The 24,273-nt window shown below is 42.6% G+C and overlaps 1 protein-coding gene across 3 annotated transcripts in view; it reads left to right on the forward strand.

Moving 5' to 3' along the window:
- Sry-alpha (Serendipity alpha) overlaps nucleotides 1-24,273 on the forward strand; it is a 119,064-nt gene that overhangs the window by 12,309 nt on the left and 82,482 nt on the right. For all 3 annotated transcript variants that reach the window (XM_069307036.1, XM_069307037.1, XM_069307038.1), the window contains 2 exons: nucleotides 14,760-14,969; nucleotides 24,081-24,260. In XM_069307036.1, the coding sequence (XP_069163137.1) occupies nucleotides 14,760-14,969; nucleotides 24,081-24,260 (390 nt within the window). The remainder of the gene's footprint in view (nucleotides 1-14,759; nucleotides 14,970-24,080; nucleotides 24,261-24,273) is intronic.

The following is a 24,273-nucleotide window of genomic DNA, read 5'->3' on the forward strand; positions in this document are numbered from 1 at the left end:
GAATCCATGTTATCCAGCTCATTATTTTCCATAAAACTAGAAATTTGATTTCTAATCACGCTTTCAAAAACTTTTATGTGTGATGTTAGTGCAACTGGTCTATAATTTTTTGCCAAAGCATTACTATACCCCCCTTGTGCAGAGGAGCTGTATCTGAAGATTGAAATGCTGCTGGTATCTTCCCTGTATCTAGGCTCTTTCAAACACAAAATGTGTTTGTGTTTATTTTATTATGAACCAGGTAGTCATGTTTGGAAATCAAAGTACGTATTGAGGTTAAAAACAGAAATAACAGCAAGAAACAGAATTAGGCAAGCAATGAGGAAAGAACTGGTTACCAGAAGTAAATTTGTATAAAACACTAGATAGAAGCAAGTCTTTAATTTTTTGGGTTCTGAAAACGGAGATACCATCTAGGGTGGACAGAGCAGCAGAAGAGGTAAAATTCATTGATAAAAAGAGTAAGTTCAGGAGAAGGCCTCGCAATAAAGGAAAATGTCGGTGCTTTTATTAGGATCAACAAATAAGAGAGAGATAAGAACCTTCCCCTAAGGGATGATATTCAATTGAGTGAAATAAATGTCAAAAGTGCTTGAAAATACTGTACCTTGGAATTGCTAAATGATGAAGATGGAAAAATATAATTAAAGTATGGTCATTAAAATGAGATCTTTATAAGAAAGACAGTGAAGCTAAAAGGGTACGTTAAGGAAGAAAAATGTCTAATAGAAGATTGGAATGAATTTTTTTTTCACTTTCTATACAATGATAGGGATTGGGGAACCTGTAAAATGGTACATAAAAGCAATCCATGAAAATCATTAGAGGAAGTAGAAATAAAGGACAAAGGGAGTGGAAACATGTTCCTGAAAGTTGTATATACAAATATAGATGAAGCAAGATAAAAAATATTGGAACTAAATGATATAATACTGCACAAGATGCCAGAGATTGTTGCACTAACAGAGACTAAACTTGAAGATAATTATTTTAGATGAGGTTGTGTTCCTGAGGGGCTACTCAATTAGGAGTAGCAACAGAAAAATTTAAAAAGGTGGAAGTTCTGTGCTGATGAAAGGGGTGTTCTTTCACCTTGCCTTCAGGTGAAAGAACTCCTGAAGGTAAGAGGGTTAATAACCAACAAGCCACGAGAAGTTGACGTAGTGGTACTGGAGATTTGTAATTAGGATAATAAACTAATAATCATAAATGCCTACAGTCCAGCAGCAAGCAACACATGGACAAAGGAGGAACTGGATGACAGAGGAGAGGGCCTCATAGTCATCATGAGAGATTATAGTAAGAGCAGATAAAGATAAATCACAATTGTTGATACTTGGGGATTTCAACTTTAAATCATAGACTGGGATGCCTGCAAAGCAAGAATGGAGGACATTTGGACTGGCAGATTTGTAAACCTCATCCTGGAGACATTCACATATCAACAAGTTATGCAGGCCACAAGAATGAGACAGGGATGTTCCATCAGTTCTGGATTTGATATTCAACAGGAAAGAAGAGACACTTGACATTCAGTACCTTCCTCTCTTGGGTAGAAGTGACTATGTCCTTTTGAAGATAAAATATGTAATGTATTATAATCTAGAAGGGAATGGGAATGGAAAAAATTAAAATCCTTTATTTCAGGAGAGGAAAATATTGGGAACTTGGCAAGTTCTTTAATGAATTTGATTTGAAAGATTTGTTGTTGGGCAAAGAAATAAATGATTTGTATGCCAAATTTTGAGATATATAAGAAAATTTATAACAAGACAAATGCAGAACTGGAAAGCAGGATTGCAAACGATAAGTCACAATTACTTTGTTGAAGAATTGACACCCAACCTACACATCAGAATAGAAGAAACGACGAGATTTTGGTCCATCATAGACCATTACACAAAGCAAGATTAGTTTAGCATAAATTGACATGGCCAGAGAAGAAAAGACAAACAAATTGAATCGGTAAAGGAAGAGGCCTAACCCCTCAAACGTATCGACAATACAAACAACAAGGCAGTGAGAAGAGGCAGAAAGAAAGGGATAGCAGACAAATGATAGCGCACTTTGAGAAAGGGAATGTGGACAAATGTAAAACAGAACCAGGCCTATTTTATAAATTCATTAAAAGTAAATTGGAGGTACAGTAAAGGATAAAATTCAGAGGTTGGAAATGAGGAACAGATTCATGGAAAATGAAAAAGAACTGTGTGAAATAGTAAACAAACGGTTTCACAGTTGTGAACGCACAAAATGAAGTCTTCAGAGAACCGGACATTATACAAATTTTGTAGAATTCCATAAAGCACTCAATCACATGAAGGCGTCTGGAGATGAAGTGTAAGAAATGGTCAAGGAGCTCGGTAGAAATAAGGCAGTTGGCCCAGATGAAGTTTCACCTTGGATTCTGAGAAAATATTTTTACAGAAAAATGAGGATGGTAATCAGAGGCACTGTATCAAGCTGGAGAAATGTTAATAGTGGAGTACCACAGGGTTCAGTTCTAGCACCAGTAATGTTCATTGTCTACCTAAATGATCTATCAGAAGCAATACAGAATTATATGAACATGCTTGCGGATGATGTCAAGCTACTCGGAAAGATAAGAAACTGAGACGATTGTCAAGCTCTACAAGAAGACCTGGACAAAATAAGTGTATGGAGTAACACTTGGCAAATGGAATTTAATGTGAAGATGTGTTCATCATGGAATGTGGAATAGGAGATAATAAGCCACATAACCTACAAAATGTGAAAAGTATTAAAGAATTTTGATAAAGATAAATACCTACAGACAATTCTGGAGAGCTAATTGTTACCTGAGGACCATATAAAGAACATTATGCAAGGAGTGTGCTATACGTTTCAACTTGGTTACTTTTAAATACATGAATGGTGAAATGTTAAAGAAATTGCACACACAAATCACAATAGTGTGATGCATCAACTGAACAAATTCACAAGGCCTGTGACGAGGGTTTGAACCTACGTCCGAGAGGATCCCAGACGTTGCCCTAATCGACTGAGCTATGACATGGTAAAAACCTAAATCTCTTGGACGTAGGTTCGAACCCTCGTCACGGCCCTTGTGAATTTGTTCAGTTAAAGAAATTGTTCATGACCTTTGTGAGGCCACGATTGAAATGTGTAGCAGTTGTATGGTGTCCATATCTCGAGAAACACATAGATAAATTGGAAAAGTTGCAAAGACGTACAACTACTGTAAATGGCTTCTGGAACTAAAAAAAAAAAAATAGCTATGAGGAGAGGCTAGATGTGTGAAATATACTAAAGATAGAAGAAAAAGAGGTGATGTGATCACGCTGGCCCAAGCCACACACTCGGTATTGACCATGGATGTCTAGACAATGATTGTGTAGAATAGGAGTGATATAAATAGGTATAAATTGGTCTACATAAGGCTGCTGCTATTTATATTGATTATAAATAGGAGCTGTCTTGTATAGGCCAATGGGACCATTGGACCATTCTTTTGGTCCAATTAATATTTAAATTTTGATACATACAGTTATACATTGTTTGGGGTTTGTGGGGACCCCCGTCAGCTCCCTGAAGCTATCTCGACTGATATGTGCTATACTGTACAGCATTAGTTTGGGGTCATCAGTCACAGGAGTCCTTATGCCTATCATGGACCACGAGCCAGAATCTGGCTCCCTCAGAGAGGGCCAGGGAGCAATGGCCACTTTACATTTAAAGTACTGTACTGTATGTCATAATTGCTGTCGACTGAGAAAGGACCCCGAAGGCGAATCAAAACAGACCACTGTCTGGTTAATTTGGGCAATCCTCATCCAAAAAGATCAAAATAACTCCCCCTAGAATAAAATCCAACCAGCAACACTTCATGCAATTAGCATTTCTGCTGCATTAGCATTACCCCCCCATAGGGGTGGGTAGGGGGAGCCGGCAGCCCACCAATCCAGTTCTTGAACTGATATGCTGATAGTCAGATCAGTCACCTCTGGTCTCAAGTTCCTGTTCTGGATTTTTGCCCTGTGTGGCTGTTCCAGCTGTGTGTGGTGTGGTGGCCAGGTGCCTTGGAGTACAGGAGCAGCATGCACCTAGAGTGACCTTCCCTAGGTATTCCACGAGTACAGTAATGCCATTGCGTGTAAGGGTTATCTACCCTGGGGCATTCTGGAGTTACTCCCCAGTTTGAGGACTTCATCGCTTGTTGTCTTCGCCCTTTGGGTACGTCTGGGGTCTAGGGCTTTCTTGCTCCAGGTAGGGGAGTGTTATTGGCTGGGTGGGGCGCACTGTGGCTGGTGCAGCTAGCTTTACTTCAACACAGTGACCGATATTTCTCTGACTACCAGTTTTGTTGTGTGTCTTTGGGTGTTTTTGTTTTAATTTTATTTTCATTCTCTGGCATTCTCACCTTGTTAGAGGTGGTCTGCTTAGCTTCTTATTAGGCATGCCTAGGTTGTGTTGGTAGTCCTCCTCTGTTGTCCCCAAGGTTTCATAGCTGCTACTCGTGGTCAGTTTGCCTGCTACCTAACGGTTCTATGGGCTTAGCTGGCCCCAGTGCCTGGGCTTTTCTTAGGGCTAATTCACCCTATGGGCCCTGGAAAACCCCTGTGGGCTCGGTTGTACAATGGCTACTTCTTCTGAGCCCTCTCTCTCGCCTTGTGCAAAGTCGAAGGTTATTCACTGTTCCTGTCTCGGGGAAACAATCATCCGTACTGCCTCCATCATGCTGCCTGTTGGGTTGGGGACACCACCAACCGGGAGTCTTGCGGGCCTTGTTCTTTGTATGAACTTCACTTTCCTCATTCGTTGTCTATTGCTCTCGGGGATCAGGCAGCGGCTGCATTGCATGCTCGATTCTCCTTACTGCAACAAGCCAGGTAGGTTGCTTTGTTGGAGGACCCGAAGCTGCCTCGCTTGGGTTTTAGGGACCAGGATTTGACGGCGTTGGTCGCTGCAACCTTGGTTCTTTTCGCGCCCCTGCTTCCATCCCAGGTGGATGTGGCTTGCCCTGCTCCTTCCTCCCCTGCTTCCGGCTCCCAAACGTCTGAGAGTTTTGGAGTCAGGGCGGGGATTAGCTCAGGATGAGGCTCGGGTGGCTTCAGGGGCTGCCCCTTCCGATTCAGGCGCGGAGGTAGTTGAGCCCGATTTTCCCACCGATGCTTCTGGGCCAACCCAGCAGACTCCCTTCGTGGAAGCTTTTAACCTTGATGCCGCCTTTTTTTCAGAGGTGGTGGGCGTTGAAGAGGGCTCTGCACCGGGGCCTTTGTGAGGGGTAGTCCGCTTGGAGTGCTTGGGCTCCTTTTGCCACTGCTTAGGCCCTTGTGCTTTCTGTACGGGTTGTTGCTGCAATGGAGTTTTTTTTTTTTTAGTCCCCCTCCTTCCTATTCTGAATTCATATAGAGATATTTGCCTATGTGATTTATGCACCCCTCGTGTCGCGTGCATCCATCTTTTGCTTGGATGTTTTTGTCCTGGGAAAAAATATATATGCTGTATTAATGACTTTTTCATCATAAATACAGTATACAGGGGTACCTCGGTTTAAGAGTTTAATCCGTTCCTGGAGACGGCTCGTATTCCAAAAACTCGTATTCCGAAGCTAATTTCCCCATAAGAAATACAGAGCACCACTTGGTTTCCGAACCCCTTGGGGACGAGACCCGTCGGTTAACATGTAAGTTCGTATACGAGAAATAGAGGGGAAAAAATAAACTAGAAATGTAAAAAGAAATTTTTCCGAAAAATTTATGAAAAAAACTCTAGGGGAAAAGATCGTCAGGTTCATGGCGTAAATGCGACCGTGTTTTGTTTGTACTCATCAATAAGTGAAGTCCTGATCCGCTTTATAAAAGTCCTTAATTGTTCCTAACTGATTATTAAGACGTCTGGCAAACATCCTCTGGATGTTTCCTGCCAGCCTGCAGGAACATCCTGCCTAAAATATACGATGATGTACTGTACATTTAAGAAACAAATCTGGGTCACAGGTCTGTGGAGTGTGGTTAGGCTTACGGAGTCAGCCGGTCCCTCCCCCACCACCGACACACCTCCCCTTCTCCCCCCACCACCGACACACCTCCCCTTCTCCCCCCACCACCGACACACCTCCCCTTCTCCCCCCACCACCGACACACCTCCCCCTCTCCCCCCACCACAGACACACCTCCCCCTCTCCCCCCACCACCGACACACCTCCCCCTCTCCCCCCACCACCGACACACCTCCCCCTCTCCCCCCACCACCGACACACCACCCCCACCCCCCACCCCAAACCCATACACACACACACACACACACTCTCTCAAAGGTCACGTGGTTCACGGCTCACTTCAACACCCATATATCGCTTCCTGCCTGCCTGCCTGCCTCCTTCCCAGCCTGCCTCCTTCCCAGCCTGCCAGCCTGCTTCCTTCCCAGCCTGCCTGCCTGCCTCCTTCCCAGCCTGCCTGCCTGCCTGCCTGCCTCCTTCCCAGCCTGCCAGCCTGCTTCCTTCCCAGCCTGCCTCTTTCCCAGCCTGCCAGCCTGCCTCCTTCCCTGCCTGCCAGCCTGCCTCCTTCCCAGCCTGCCTCCTTCCCAGCCTGCCTCCTTCCCAGCCTGCCTGCCTGCCTCCTTTCCAGCCAGCCAGCCTGCCTCCCTCCCTGCCATCATGCTAACGGGTAGTGTGTGTTAGGCTTATCTTCGGGAATGAGCCGGTCTCGCCCCCACCACCAACAAACCACCCGCCCCCCTACATCCCATCTCTCAAGGTCACGCGGTTCAACCGCGTGACTACCACTCACTCCCTGCCTGCAAGCTAGCCTGCCTGCCTGCCTGCCTGTCTGCCTGCCTGCCTGTGCCTGCCTGCCTGTGCCTGCCAGCCTTCCTGCCTGTGCCTGCCAGCCTGCCTTTCCCTCCCTAATTCTCACTACTACTTCCATCCCTTCCTGCCTACCTCCTAGCATCTCTCCCTACCTCCCCCTCCCTCTTAGCATCTCTCCCTACCTCCTAACATCTCTCCCTACCTCCCCCTCCCTCCTAGCATCTCTCTCCCCCTCTCTCACTGATTCTCCCCCCCCCCCTCATTCATACTGCCTCCCACCTAAACTCCATCGTCCATCCACCCACCAGTCAGCCATCACTGACGCAATGCGTGCATTTGGAGCCAACATGGTGCACAGATGTTTCTTGATTGTGCAGATATGTAAAACAAAAGCACAGAATGAACATTCCAGCCTTATGGCAATTCAAAATAATCGGAATAATAGGCCGTGAATCTGTGAAGTCACAGTGGGCAAACTGGACCATCGCCCACCCACCACCACAAGCCGGCGTGACGCTTGGCGGACCCCTTCCTACCCGAACTTTGTTCGGGTAGCTTGACTCCCCAACCCCAATCGGGAAACTGGAAGTTTCGGATAACTAAAGTTCGGAAACCAAGTGGTGCTCTGTAATGGGAAATGAATTAATCCGTTCATGACTACCCCAAAAACCCCACATCAAACTAAATTTTTATACCTAATATATCTAAATAAACCTACAAAACTATGTTCAAGTTATTACTTACCTTGCTGTTGAATGCTGTAGGCATATGGAAGATGGTGAGGAGGGGGGAGGAGGAGAGGAGTTACTGTTTGGAAGGGGAGTCCCCTTCCATTATCACATCAGGCAGTGAGGACCTTTCTGGTGTGCATTCCCTGGCACGTTTTATCTGAGTGCCACTAGGTCCTGGTTGTGGCTCACTGCTCGATTTTCTCACCACAAATCTGTCCATGGAAGCTTGCTTTTCCCTTCTTCGCAAGCTGTCTCTGTAGTAAGGCATCACATTGTCATTGAAAAGATTAAGGCAACGGCCTACTACAGCTTTCTCTGGGTGAGTCTTTTCAACAATTGTTTGAATCTCTTCCCACATCTGACACACCTTCCTAATTTCTGCAGAAGGGACATTCACTACTGCCTCATCCTCCTCCACTGTAGAATCATCAGCTGCGTTGTCTTGCTGTTCCTGTTGAAGGGCTTGGAGTTCTTCTGTGGTCAGTTCTCCGTTGTGTTCTTCCACCAATTCCTCCACATCATCATCATCCAATTCCAAGCCCATTTGCCGGCCCAGAGTAACAATTTCGTCAACAATAGGCGCATCATTTACAGGCTCAAACCCCCTCAAAGTCTAGTTCTCTCACACATTCAGGCCACAATTTTCTCCAGCCATAGATCAGGGTTCTTTGAGTCACTTCTTGCCAGGCTTTGTCAACGAGTTTTAAAGCACTACAAATGTTAAAATGGTGTTTCCAGAACTCTGAGGGTGAGGTTTGACGCTTCAGTCACTTCAAAACATTTCCGGAAAAGTGCCTTTTCATAAAGTTTCTTAAAATTCGCTATGATTTTCTGGTCCATAGGCTGAATTAGAGGAGTGGTGTTAGGAGGAAGGAATTTAACTGTGAGGAATTTATTGTATCTGGGCAACAAATCATCTTCCAAGCCTGGAGGATGAGCAGGAGCATTGTCGAGGAGAAGCACGCTTTGAGTGGCAAATGTTTCTCCTGCAGATATTTTTCTATGGCAGGGCACACTACTTCATTCACCCACTCCGAAAAAATAAGCCTAGTCACCCATGCTTTTTTATTAGCCTTCCACATCACACATAAATGGATTTTCTGCACTTTATACTGTTTGAAAACCCTTGGATTTTCAGAATGATACACTAGCAAGGGTTTAATTTTCAAATCGCCACTCGCATTTGAACACAGCACAAGCGTAAACCTATCTTTCATAGGCTTGTGTCCGGGCAAGGATTTTTCCTCCTTGGTAATGTATGTCCTCTTAGGCATTCTTTTCCAAAACAGTCCTGTTTCGTCACAATTAAACACTTGTTGCAGTAGGTATCCCTCAGCCTCTGCAAACTCTTTAAATTCCTCAATAAATCGTCCAGCGGCTGGTTTGTCTGAGCTGGCTGCCCCCCCATGCCTTGTAACACTATGGATACCACTTCTTCTAAATTTTTCAAACCAGCCCCTGCTTGCCTTAAACTCTTTCGTATCTGCATCACTCGTTGCAGGGGTATTCTTTAGAAGGTCTTCGTGCAATACCCTGGCTTTCTCACAAATGATGGCGTCCGAAACACTATCACCCCTTAATTCCTTGTCGTGTATCCAAATTAATAACAACTTTTCTACTTCAAGTATTTGTGGTCTTTGTTTCGTCATTGTTCTTACGCCTTTTGCCACTTTAGCACTCGTAATCTCATTTTTCTTCTTAAGTATAGTGCATATTGTTGATGTGGCTTTGGTGTACTGCCTACAAAGTTCAATAACACGTGTACCGTTCTCATGCTTCCGAATGATCTCTTGTTTCTCCTCCATTGTCATCCTCACATGGGCTTTCTTGCCTTGATCCTTACCACTGGCTTTCTTGGGACCCATGGTGAGATATATAATAACAAATTGTATAGTCAAATGACCAAAAATCCAACAAAACACTGAAAATCCGGGTGAAGAATTGATGTGAGATAGTCACTGGGCGGAAGACAATGGTAAACTGAGGGGCGGAGGGATGACGATCGCTGTACCACCACGCGCTAGGTCGGCCTGAACGCGTATCAACAAACTCACGTTCTGAGGTAACCCTCGGCTTCCGAGACACATTTTCCGAGGAAATCCGGCTCGTATTCCGAAAAACTCGCATACAGAGACACTCGTATTCCGAGGTACCGCTGTATATATATTTTCATTATACATTTATTGCAAGTTATTTTCCCGTGCTTTTGGTACCCCTGCTCTTCCCTCCTCTCGGATTAATGGTTTAATTTTTTATATTTTTTGGCAAGAATTTTGCTGTATTGCTTGAGTTTCTGCAACTGGCCGCCAGGGCGGCACACCAGTTGTGGCGCACCATCCCACAGAAGTGGTTTGTTACCCACTCTTTGCATATGACTGCTGGGCGGTTGAAAGCTTATACTTTCTTTCCTGCTTTTTGGGGTGTTTTTAATTTATTAATGCGCTCTTGTTCTTATTGGTGCCTCAGTCGTTCACTTTTGTGACATATCTCGGGTGTGGGTTATGCCTGCTATGAAATGGGTGGGGAGGTACGTGAATTGGTGTGTTTCCCTCATCACTGCCGAGTTGTTATCAGTAGTTTTGGTAAGTTTGTATTAGCCTCGTTGTACTCTTCTAGTTGTGCTTGTGGGGGGGGGGGGTTGCACTTCTGCTTTTTGAGCCTGCCTATCACCCGTCATTCTACTGGTGTGTACATTACTGAGCTTCTTGAGCTTCTGTTTCTATGTTTACAGCCTTCATCTCATCACTGCCTCCTGCATTCCCTTTCCTTACTACTCTGCCTTTGGACAAGTTCTTTTTAATGTCTCTGTGGCTTCTTTGGGTGCTCGGTTACCACCTGTGTCCTATTATGGGTGTACCATAATGTATGGGGAGCCGAGCGGGCAGCACACTGGATTTGTGATCCTGTGGTCCCGGGTTCGATCCCGAGCACCGGCGAGAAACAATGGGCAGAGTTTTTCACCCTATGCCCCTGTTACCTAGCAGTAAAATAGGTACCTGGGTGTTAGTCGGCTGTCACGGGCGGCTTCCTGGAGGTGGAGGCCTGATCGAGGACCGGGCCGCGGGGACACTAAAACCCCGAAATCATCTCAAGATAACCTTCAAGATAACCAATTGTATTGAGTCGTCCATCTTTTTCTGCCCTGTCCGTTTCCTTGAGGAATTGTGGGTGGTAGTCACGTCTCCCGGTCTTGTGTTCCCAGGGCAGTCTTGTCTTGTGTACAAGACTGTGGTACTTATGTACGTATAGTATTACCTCAGTCTTCTGTTCACGGACTGTGATCATTGGCTTGTTTTCATTATTTTATTATGGCACCAATTTTATGCCTAGCGACCTTGCCCTGTATGCTCGTCCAGCTCCCAAGATTACGACCCTCAGTATCCTGTCCGTTTTATGGTCGTTTTAGTCATGGGGCTCATTTTTAAGTCTCATTTTTAAGTCTCTTGAGTCTCCCATTGTACGTTGCTCTGTTCCCCAATTGTGAGGCCTTCGTGGTAGATGCTTTTTGGCAGGACTGATCGAGGTGGGGGTTCTTGTCTCTCTTTCCCTGGTCGAGCTGTTGCTCCTGGTTCTGGCTTGGCTGGATTCATATCGGGGTGAGTGGTTCTCCTGGTTACATGGTGGCCGGACCAGCCTTGGTTTCAGGCGCTGCTTGCTCGGTGTCCGAACCCGTGCAGTTTTTCCGTGGCTCTGCCTCTTTCAGCAGGTCTGGCCAGCGAGGTACCTCGCTGGTCTGCCTTACTGCTCCACACTACACATCTGGTCTTTCTGACTCGTGTATCTCCATATTTATGATGATCAGGTGGCTAATATGATGGTGTTCCACATGCGGTCTTCTTCAGTGAAAGTACAGTATGAAGTTTCTTGGTGGTCTTTTAGTCATTTTCTTTCTTTTCGTCAGTTTTCGTCGATTTTGGATTGGTAAAAAGACGTTCCGGACCAACCGGGCTGTGGTGGGTATGTGGGCCTGCGGGCCGCTCCAAGCAACAGTCTGGTGGCCTTTACTGGATTGGCATCTCGTGCCTATTACTGTTGCTTTGTATCGCACGATATTAGTGGAGCAGATACTGCTTGCATTGAGGGTGGATGTTACTTCTGCTCCTTTCCGCTAGCTTTCTTGTGTGTTTTTTCACCTCTGGCCTGCTCATGTGCCTCCTGAGATTTCTTGGTCTTTTGGACCGTGTTCTCTCATTTTCTTTGTTCTCACTTTGTTGTGGCACCTTCGTTTTGGGTTTGCTTTTGGAAGGCCTTGTTTTTGTTGGCCTTTGCCTTTGGGGGTTGGGTTGGGGAGCTTCATGCTCCTATGATGCTGGGGGTTCTGTTTGTTTAGTTTAGGTGGTCGTTTAACACATTTGCTGCCTTTCCTTCTTTTCTGGCATAGAATGAGACGGCTGGCTTCTTTCTGGAGGGGTTGTGGATACTTGGTTGATAAGGCCGGGAGTGTGTCATGTGTTGTCTGGTAGAGGTTTTATGCCGCTACCTGCAAGCCACTGGTTCTGTGCTGATGGATGCTCTCTGGGTGGATCTGGTTTCCTTGGTTCTCCTGTTCCTTGGCTCGTGTGTCTCAGATTTTCTGTAGTGTCATGAAGTCTAGCCAGCCTGCAGTCTACCCTCATGCCCATGATTTTATTTATTTTATTTTATTTTATTTTATTTTATTTTATTTATATATATACAAGAAGGTACATTGGGTTTGAGAGAATACATTGGATAGTACAGAATTTACATTCTTGTAAAGCCACTAGTACGCGCAGCGTTTCGGGCAGGTCCTTAATCTAGCAGATGATTTTAAGTAGGTAATTTCAATCAGAATTGATAAATGAAAGATACATTACAAGAGAAAAATGAGATGAGAGAGATAAGTAAGTATATTAAAGCACATTGTTATATTAAAGCTCTGATTGATTACATTGACAGCTTGATTAGTAATTTAAACAAGATTAATAGACACCATACAGCAGATTGACAGCACATATAAGACAACAATGATCACAATGGTAAAGATGATCAGAATGGGTACATAAAGATTGGGAGACTGAGTAGCAAAAGATACAGATAACAAGATTTATAAACACCATACAACAGATTGGCAGCACATATAAGAAAACAGCAATGATCTCAATGGTAAAGATGTTCAAATTGGGAACATAAAGGTTGGGAGATTGGGTAGCAATAGATACAGTGCAATTTTAAGGCAAATAGTGAAAAACTATGAAGATGAAATTAGGTACTTTTTAGTATTGATTTTGAATGATGTAAAAGTTGGACAGCTTTTCAATTCAGTAGGGAGTGAGTTCCATAAACTGGGTCCCTTTATTTGCATAGAGTGTTTACACAGATTAAGTTTAACTCTGGGGATATCGAAGAGATATTTATTTCTGGTGTGGTGATAATGGGTCCTATTACATCTGTCCAGGAAGAGTTTCAGACAAGGATTTGCATTTAAGAACAGGGTTTTGTAAATGTAGTTGACACAGGAGAATTTGTGGAGTGAGATTATGTTTAGCATGTTTAGGGAGTTAAACAAGGGGGCTGTGTGTTGTCTGAAAGCAGAATTTGATATTATTCTGATAGCAGACTTTTGCTGGGTGATGATGGAACCACCTGAGGTGGTTTGCAGTGGTTGAACCCCATGCACAGATACCATAGTTGAGATAGGGATAGATTAGTGCATAATATAGAGAGATGAGAGCAGAGTTAGGAACATAATATCTGATTTTGGAGAGTATACCAACTGTTTGAGACTTTCTTAGTTATGTGTTGTATGTGGGTACTGAAGTTGAGTCTCTTGTCTAGGAATATGCCAAGAAACTTTCCATCATTTTTATTGCTAATGTTTACATTGTCAATCTGAAGCTGAATTGCATTTGTAGATTTGCTTCCAAATAGGATGTAGTAGGTCTTTTCTATGTTAAGTGTTAGTTTGTTGGTTGACATCCATAAGTGGACTTTTTTTAGTTCATTATTAACATCATCATTTAGTGTATGTGGGTTGGGGTTGGAGTAAATGAGGGTAGTATCAGCAAACAAAATAGGTTTCAGAATGTTAGAGACATTAGGCAGATCATTAATGTATATAAGAAATAGTAGGGGTCCCAAGATGCTGCCCTGTGGCACTCCAACGGTTATTGGTAAAATGGGAGAGATTATATTATTGATGGCTACACATTGGTGTCTATCACTAAGATAGGATTGGATATAGTCCAGTGCATGGCCTCGGATTCCATAATGATGGAATAGTAAGTATGCAAGTGGCAATATTTTGCTCTCGTGGCAGTTTTTTGCAACATGTCTTGGGTCGACATTCAGGCGCTGGGGTTTTGGAGGTCAAACAGTCCTGGCCACCAGGTGTCTCGTGATCATTCCAGTTCCTTCCAGGCCGTGTGTGGCTTTGGGGCGCCTGTCGTGGCTGTTTGTCTCTGTGAGAGGATGGTCTCTCAAGATTATTCCACAGCTGACTTGAATGGCTCATTGCAGTGCACTGTGCACCGATCTCATGCACAAGCCCTATCTCTGTTAACCCTGGATAGTAAACTATCATGTTGGGTATCTCCAGGATGCCCACTTAACCAGGAATATGTTTATAATACGGAGGCCGCCGTATGCCCAAGGGTAAATTAGATACAGGGAAGTTAAGCATACTTGCCAGTCTCTTCCTCGTCTTGAGACCTGCGGAGCTGCCGCCTCCAAGGTAAGTTCCTCCTTTTACTTATCTTAGTATTCAGTCAGAGAGCTGCTGGGTAGTCTGGATTGGTGGGCTGCTGGTTCCCCGCTCCTCCCTCTTACATGGGGGTTAACTCTAACCCCTTGCTTGTTGGGTTTCTTTCTAGGGGAGTTACTTTTATCTTTTCAGATGTAGATTACACAGGTTAACCAGAAGGTAGTCTGTTTTGATTCACATATCTTTGTGTCCTTCCCCAGTCGACGGCAATTATGACATACTTTAAATGTAAAGTTCTCATTAGGCATTTGCTCGCTGCGCCTCTGAGGGGGGGCCAGGTTCTGGCTTATGGTCCATGGTAGGCATAAGGACTCCTGTGACTGATGACCCTAAACTAATATAACACACAGCAGTTCGGAGATCTTCAGAAAGCCTCCGGGGCTCACCCAGAAAATGGCGTCTTATTACATTTAACGTTTTTACAGTATTTGTGTAAGGCAGACAGTGCAGGGTTTTGCTTGTACAGATTGACACTTTCATGACTTTATTTTATTCTATTTTTTCTTGTTTTCAGCGTGGTGATGTTGGTGTGAGAGACAATGAGGAGGTGTGGGCAAGTATTGTAGAGGACACAGAGCAACTATTATCAGCATTGACAGAGGCACTGCTGGCTTGGGATCGTGCCCAGCAACGTCAAGTTACTGGAGCTCTTGAACACTTAAAGAAATGTCTGCATCACTTGGAGCATACATGTAGCATTCCTCACCTTCCTGATGAATTCCAGGTATCGAAATAAGTTTTATTAAAATATGACTACTTTTGGTTATTTTAGAAAAAATGTGTATACAGTACTGTATCACCATTTTTAAATACAAATTTTTCTCATAACTGTGATTGCAGGTAAATTCCCAAAGAAGACTTTTGCAATGAAGAATGTTTTCTTAGGCTATTGTACAGTTCTTAAGAATTCTGTTTTAGGTTAAAATTAAATACAGTACTCAATCGTATATCTTGTCTTGGGATATATTTAAGATTTGTAACAGATAATGGTAAAAATTTACATTACTTTTATTTTATTTATGAATACTGTAACATTAAAGTAATGTCTGCCAAATTATTTTACAATTTATTGAGTATCTATTTTTCCCTAGCTGTGCTTGAGTGTTGCACATATTGCATGAGCACTGAGAATTCTCCTTTCAGAGTTCCATTATTCTGCCACTACCAAAGATATCTTAATACCTTAATCATATTACCTGGAGCATACCTGGAGAGGGTTTCGGGAGTTCTTCTACCCTCAGAGTCCAGCCTGAGGCAAGGCTCGATTTGTAATAACTTGGTCCAACAGCTGTTGCTTGAAGTAACCCACAGGCCTATGTATCCACTACAGACTGGTTGGTCCAGCACTTCTTACAGGAACTTTTCTAAGTGCCACTTTGAATACATCCACCTTTGTTCCGGCAATATTTCTAATGCTTGCTGGGTGTTGAACAGCCGTGGAATCCTGATGTGACACTGATAGTGTTCTCTGATTTTTATGGCACCTCTACTCATCGCTGGTTCTATTCTGCATTTCCTTCTGTATCTTTCGCTGTAGTATGTTGTTATTCTACTGTGCAAATTTGGAACCTGCCCCTCTAGTATCTTCCATGTAAGAACATAAGAATAAAGGTAACTGCAGAAGGCCTATTGGCCCCATACAAGGCAGTTCCTATTTATAACCACCCAATCCATGATAGGATTGTCATATCATATATATGGGACAAATCATATATATATATATATGTCCAACTCACACTTGAAACAATCAAGGTACCCCACCTCCACCATGTTATTCGGAAATTTCTTCCATAAATCAACAACCCTGTTACTGAACTAGTATTTACCCAGGTCTTTCCTAAATCTAAACTTATCTAATTTATTCCCATTGTTTTGTTTTGTCTTGTGTTGATACTTTTAATAACCTATTAATATCCCCTTTATGTCCATTCATCCACTTGTACACCTCTATCGTGTCACCCCTAATTCTTCGCCTTTTCTTGAGAATGTAATCAATCTTTGTCAATCTTTCTTCATATGAGAGGTTTCTAATTTTGGGGATTAACTTTGTCATCCTACGCTAGACGTGTTCTAGTGAATTTATATCCATTCTATAGTACGGCGACCAAAACTGAACTGCATAATCTAAATGGGACCTAACTAGAACAAGATATAACTGATGAACAACACCAGGTGTCTTATTACTAACACTTTGATTAACCCTTGTATGGCACCGGGCTATTTAGCATTTGTCACCCACAGGCGCATACAAAAAAAAAAATTCTTCTAAACCTGTTAATCTGTGTTCACTGATCATGGGAAAAATAATGAAAAAATCGTAAGTGGCATATATTGCCCGCTATAGGGTGGGAATTCTGGCAAAAAACAGGCGCTGACCCAGCGTGCGTCCCAGACGGTCTGTTGCTCGCCAGCTGTCAGGCAGGAGTGGCCACAAAGAGATAATTACCTAATTATTTCAATGTCTCTGATTGATTTTTCGTAGTTTTTTTGCTGTAATATTATTCAATAGTGTGTAGTGTGATATATTTATATAATAAAATGAGTGAATCATCGCTGTACTCAAACATATGGTGTGCATATTGTTGATTCAATTATGTTCATCAAATGGTGAACAAATACTTTGTCGGTTATTACACTATATACACAGGTTATATATAAGTATCTGCATGTTTTGTTCACCATAACGAACCACTACGTTGCTATTGTGAGTCAAAAAGTAACGAGGAGTGACCGCCACACACCAGCCAGCCACTCGCTGCCACTCACTCCCTCAACACCTCACTCGCCCACATTCTCCTCCCACCATACTGTTTTTGCTTTTATATACAGACGTTATATATAAGTATTTACATGTTTTGTTCACCATAACTGTACGTCTAAGCTTGTATAGTGAGTAAAGACACAGAAGTAGCTACTCACACTACATACTACACACTAGCTACTACATAGATGGAGTGAGATCGAAGATACTGGAGTTAAGTGATGTAATACAGCTGCAGACACCAGACATTGTTGCACTCACGGAGACAAAACTTGAAGATGTAATTTTAAATGAGGTCATATTCCCAAGGGGCTACTCAATTTGGAGACGGGACAGAAAAATTAGGAAAGGCGGTGGCGTTGCTGTGCTGGTAAAAGAACACCTAAAGGTGAAGGAAATAATGACTGCCAATCCACAAGAAGTTGACATAATAGCACTAGAGATCTGCTATGAGGATGATAAACTAATGATGATAAATGCATATAGTCCACCGCCAAGCAGCACATGGTCAAAGGAGGAGCTAGATAGTAAACGTGAAGGTCTTATAACAATAATGAGAGAGATTATAGCGAGAGCGGATAACGATAGATCACGACTGTTGATAGTCGGTGACTTCAACTTGAAATCCATAGACTGGGAAGCATATGAAGCTAAAACAGAAGATTTTTGGACCTGTAAATTTGTAGACCTCATCCTGGAAACATTCTTGTATCAACATGTTAAACAAGCTACGAGGATGAGGGAAGGGGACGTTCCCTCCATGCTAGATTTGATATTTACCAGGAAGGAGGAAGAGATATTTGACATTCAGTACCTTCCTCCCTTGGGTAAAAGTGACCATGTCTTTTTGGGAATAAAGTATGCAATGCGTTATAAGCTGGAAGAAAATAAGGAGGTTGAAGCAGTTGAAAAACCAGACTTCAGGAGAGGACATTATGGTGACCTTAGAAATTTTTTTAGTGAGTATAATTGGACAGACTTGATGCTAGGCAAGGAAGTGAATGAGATGTATGGCAAGTTTTGTGAAATATATGATAAAGGCACAAAAAAATTTATACCAAAACAGAGATGCAGGACCAGAAAACAGGATTGGTTCGACAGAAATTGTGAGAGGGCAAGAGACCAAAAGACACAAAAATGGAATCAGTATAGGAAGAGGCCAAACCCCCAAACATACCAGCGATACAAAGATGCGAGAAACAATTATACAGCAGTAAGGAGAGAGGCAGAAAGAAATTTTGAAAAAGGGATAGCAGATAAATGTAAAACAGAACCGGGCCTATTCTACAAATTCATAAACAACAAATTGCAGGTAAAGGATAATATCCAGAGGTTGGAAATGGGAAACAGATTCACGGAAAATGAAAAGGAAATGTGTGAAACATTAAATGAAAAGTTCCAAAGTGTGTTTGTACAAAATGAAATCTTCAGAGAACCAGACACAATAAGAATTCCAGAGAACAACATAGAGCGGATAGAGGTGTCTAGAGATGAAGTGGAAAATATGCTAAAGGAGCTCGGGAGGAACAAAGCAGCTGGCCCAGATGGCGTTTCACCATGGGTTCTGAGAGAATGTGCATCTGAGCTCAGCATTCCACTTCACCTGATCTTTCAGGCATCCCTGTGTACAGGAATCGTAGCAGACGTGTGGAAACAGGCTAACATAGTTCCAATCTACAAAAGTGGCAGCAGGGAAGACCCCCTCAATTATAGACCTGTATCATTGACAAGTGTAATAGTGAAAGTATTGGAAAAGCTAATCAAAACTAAATGGGTAGAACACCTGGAGAGAAATGATATAATATCAGACAGACAGTATGGTTTTCGATCAGGAAGATCCTGTGTATCGAATTTACTCAGTTTCTATGATCGGGCCACAGAGATATTACAGGAAAGAGATGGCTGGGTTGACTGCATCTATCTGGACCTAAAAAAGGCTTTCGACAGAGTTCCACATAAGAGGTTGTTCTGGAAACTGGAAAATATTGGAGGGGTGACAGGTAAGCTTCTATCATGGATGAAAAATTTTCTGACTGATAGAAAAATGAGGGCAGTAATCAGAGGCAATGTATCGGAATGGAGAAATGTCACAAGTGGAGTACCACAGGGTTCAGTTCTTGCACCAGTGATGTTTATTGTGTACATAAATGATCTACCAGTTGGTATACAGAATTATATGAACATGTTTGCTGATGATGCTAAGATAATAGGAAGGATAAGAAATTTAGATGATTGTCATGCCCTTCAAGAAGACCTGGACAAAATAAGTATATGGAGCACCACTTGGCAAATGGAATTTAATGTTAATAAATGTCATGTTATGGAATGTGGAATAGGAGAACATAGACCCCACACAACCTATATATTATGTGAGAAATCTTTAAAGAATTCTGATAAAGAAAGAGATCTAGGAGTGGTTCTAGATAGAAAACTATCACCTGAGGACCACATTAAGAATATTGTGCAAGGAGCCTATGCAATGCTTTCTAACTTCAGAATTGCATTTAAATACATGGATGGCGATATACTAAAGAAGTTGTTCATGACTTTTGTTAGGCCAAAGCTAGAATATGCAGCTGTTGTGTGGTGCCCATATCTTAAGAAGCACATCAACAAACTGGAAAAGGTGCAAAGACATGCTACTAAGTGGCTCCCAGAACTGAAGGGCAAGAGCTACGAGGAGAGGTTAGAAGCATTAAATATGCCAAAACTAGAAGACAGAAGAAAAAGAGGTGATATGATCACTACGTACAAAATAGTAACAGGAATTGATAAAATCGACAGGGAAGACTTCCTGAGACCTGGAACTTCAAGAACAAGAGGCCATAGATTTAAACTAGCTAAACACAGATGCCGAAGAAATATAAGAAAATTCACCTTCGCAAATAGAGTGGTAGACGGTTGGAATAAGTTAAGTGAGAAGGTGGTGGAGGCCAAGACCGTCAGTAGTTTCAAAGCGTTATATGACAAAGAGTGCTGGGAAGACGGGACACCACGAGCGTAGCTCTCATCCTGTAACTACACTTAGGTAATTACACTTAGGTAATTACACAGTCAGCTGGTGGCGGCCGCCCTCGAGGCCAGGCGCACTAATATTTCTCCAACAATACTGCTTGTGGTGTTATTACGCTATATACACACATTATATATAAGTATCTACCTTCTTTATTCACCATACTTGTACAAGTAAGCTGGTATGGTGCCCAAAAATCATAGTGGTCAGCAGTAAACAACACAAGTCGTGCAGACGACGCACCTCCCTCACCAAAATGGCGGCTCCCAACCTACTCCTATTGCTGTTATTACACTCTATACACACATTATATATAAGTATCTACATTTGTGTTCACCATAGCGAACCACTAAGCTGGTATGGTGAGTGCAGTCAATAAAAGGTGGCCACACACAGCAGAAGACAACGCCACCACCCTCCCTCCCACAGCATTACTCCTCCCTCCATGGAGCACAGCGCTAAATATCACCACAATCTTGCTATTATCAGAACCCTGGCCAGTTTTATCACAGTCAGGAGTCTTCTGTAATAATATCATCGCTAAATAATAGCAAGAACATGTATATTATGGCATTTTTAGGCGATGCTGTGGTCACAAGCTGAACAGCAGTGCTGTGAGCTCATGCTGCGTGTGTCAGGCTTGGTAGCTCACTCGGTACCGAGGCCCCTCACACCCGGGAATTTGGCCCACGATTTTTTTTTAAATGGCATATGTTTACAAGAGCCCTGATGAAGGTGTGGTGAACCCCGTGTATCTGCAGGCCATTTAAATCTTGCGTAGTACTCCAAAGCATCATATGATGGGATGCGCAATTTAACCCTTTAACTGCGCAACGCGCCTGCAGGCCCAGGCTTCAGGTGCGCAATGCGCCTCTGGGTGTTTTTATTTTTCACGTTCCATTCAAAACTCCCACGGCTACATGGGGTTCACATCAGCTTCCTCAGGGCTCTTGTAAACAGACGCCATCTTTAAAAAAAGTTATGGTCCACATTGCCGGGTGCCAGAGCCTCAGTAGTGAGTGAGCAACCAAGGCTGGCGCTCGCAGCATGAGCGCACAGCACTGCTGTTCAGCGTGTGACCACAGCATCTCCTAATATTGTCAAAATACTGTATATATATAATCTATTTTATTTAGCCATGATAGTATTATAGAAGAGCCCGAGTGTGATAATGACTGGGTACAATGTTCAAATATCAGTGATTCAATGCTGTTCACGATGTTCACAGCGCTAGCCACAGAACCACAGCATTATTTCGTCCATGTAGGAACCTTCAAATGACTTTTAAGGTTCCTTTTCAAAATAAACTTGTGGTCAATTATTCATTTACAGGTATTAGTGACCAGGATTGTGGTTATAATTAGCGTTGTGCATAGGAAGGAGGAATTTTGGTGAGGGAGGGATGAAGGGAGAGAATTGAGGTAGCCTCAATTGGCAGTGACAGTGTTGCAGTAACTCTTGTTTTGCTCACCATACTAGCTTCGTTTTTCGCTATGGGGAACACACATGTACATGGGTATATACAGTGTGTGTGGAATAGTGTAATAACAGCACCAGGAGTATGTTGTGAGGAGCTATTTTGGTGAGGGAGGTGACGTCGTAATCGTGGCGTCGTCTGCTGTCTGCTGTGTGATTTGTCATGCAGTGTATGGTGGTCACTGTACTGTTTGGACACAATACCGGCTTACTTGCATAGTTCTGGTAAATAAAACATGTAGATAGGTATATATAACATGTGTAAATTGTGTAATAAATACAATAACAGTATGGTGGGAGGAGCAATGTTGGCGAGTAGGATGTTGGAGTGAGGGAGGGCTGGCTGGGTGTGGCTGCTCACACTCGCGGTGTTCTGAGTTTGTTGATGGTGAGTGTATATAGTGTGTGACAGTGTAGAGTGTGTACATATGTTGTAAATATACATAAATGAACATGAAACATTCGTGTGAATAACTGTGTGATTTGGAGGAGCAATGTTGGCGAGTTGGAGGAGTGAGGGAGGGCTGGCTGAGTGTGGCTGCTCACACTCGCGGTGTTCTGAGTGTGTTGATGGTGTGTGTATATAGTGTGTGACAGTGTAGAGTGTGTACATATGTTGTATATATACATAAATGAACATGAAACATTGGTGTGAATAACTGTATGATTTGGAGGAGTAATGTTGGTGAATACAATGTTGGAGGAGTGAGGGAGGGCTGGCTGGGTGTGGCTGCTCTCACTCGCGGTGTTCTGAATGTGTTGATGGTGAATGTATATAGTGTGTGACAGTGTATAGTCTGTAAATAGATTGTATATATACATAAATTAGCATGATACATGGTAAATATGTGCAACATATGTGTACACAAGTGTCAAGCACGTAACACAGTGTCTTCGGACAGTACGGATGTTTTACTGCCATAATATAGTGTACGTGTTCATTATACATAGGATTAGCATGTAAAAACAATTAATATATATTTGGAACAGTGCGCCAAAAATGTGCAAAAATATATTCGCGGCAACTCGCACGCCCCGCCCCGCCCCGGGCGCCCCACCGGCCCCGAGAGCATACTGCTCTGGCGCACGGGGAATTATGACATCACGGCCCACCTTTCGGACCCCATAGAATCCAAAGGAAGTACAATTTCGAACTTGCGTTGCTATACCCATATACAGGGAGGAGTTTTTGACACTTTCCGAAGAAAAAATAATTTTTTCCCAAGGTTTCATTTCCTGCGCACTGGGGGGATGTCATATTTATAGGCCGCGCAGTTAAAGGGTTAAGGGTTAATCCTCGGATTTTCACCGATTGTTTTATCACTTGTTTTTCTTTTTTTATATCCACATAGACCTATTATATCCATATTTGCATCATACATGTAAAACCCAGACAATTATTTTTTAAATTTTCATATGATAATCGCACTACCCTGTGACTCAACAATTGGTGATAACTGCTGTCTAAGGGTTAAGTAGTTGCTTGGTGTACTTCATATTTCTAGTTTTCCCTTCAGTAATTATAGTTTATCTTGTACTTCTACTTCCCTTTACAGAACCTCTATTGAGGGAGTAGTCAGATTCTGGTACTGGCTTCTGGTAGGCACTCGTGATTCAATGTAGCCTGGTGTGGTACCTGGGTTTAGAATTCTCCAGGTGAGTAGTTCGGGGAGATACAGAGAGGACCCACCAGAAAGATGCATTTTCTTACATCTAATGCCAGATTTTATTTAAATTTCGTTGTTGGAGCTCTGGGTATAAATCCATTTGGCATACTGTCGGTAGCCATCAAATAAATACTGCAGTGGAATGATTAAGGATTGATACCCATTAATCCTACCCTGCCTAGGGTTTGGAACTAGGTCAAAATTGCTCCTTTTGTTTCAATCTACTCTCGGTCATATGATTCCAAGTAGGCCATATGTAACCTCCTAGAGCCCAACACCAGTGTACATTATTTATATGCTTTTCACTACTCTTTATGGTAGTAATGAAGTATACCGAGTAAACCTGTCCATTGAAACATTATCATATGTTATGTGAATTGTTTGATTTATTAAGTTGTTCAACACGCATACTTTTGTAATTAGAGAAAAAGAGTGATAAACAATCGGTGAAACATCTGAGGAGAAGATGGGACTTGTCTCGTATACCTAAGTGTCAGCAAAGTCGGGCATCGTGTGTTGACAGATGCCAGACCACATAACCAAAGTGCAACCTTTCAGAGTGGCTCCATCCAGTAAATTGATAAATATTCACGTGTTTTCATGTTTTTGTTTGTGTTTTGCATACAAATTAATAATTCCATAGTGGAAAACTATTTCTGGAATTTTTTATATTATTTATACATAGAGAGGAATGACCATTTTTCTATAGCTGCTGTCCATGGTTGATAACTTTGAATTAATACACAGGGCAACTGTTTTCAGGCTTTCATCATAGGGAGTCTATTTGTCTTTAGATGAACATTTCATAATTTATGAAGTTTTTTTTTTTTTTTTTTTTTTTTTTTTTTTTTTTTTTTTTTTTTTTTTTTTTCCAATACATAAACAGCATTTTTATTTAATTCATCTTCCTTGATTCAGGTCGTAGTATCTGCAAGTTTGGATTTGTTCAATTTACTGGAAGTACGTTGTGGGGATCTGTACCGACGAGCACAGCGAGAGACTGTGGAACTGTTGGCACTTCAGTTATGTCACACTCTTCCCTTACTTGCCTCCACCTGTGTTGCTACTGTTACCCAGCCCTTCAGTAAGCACATCAAGGTAAGTGTCTTGG

This window comes from Procambarus clarkii, chromosome 59, assembly GCF_040958095.1.
Source record: "Procambarus clarkii isolate CNS0578487 chromosome 59, FALCON_Pclarkii_2.0, whole genome shotgun sequence".
In the NCBI taxonomy this organism is placed as follows: Eukaryota; Metazoa; Arthropoda; class Malacostraca; order Decapoda; family Cambaridae; genus Procambarus; species Procambarus clarkii.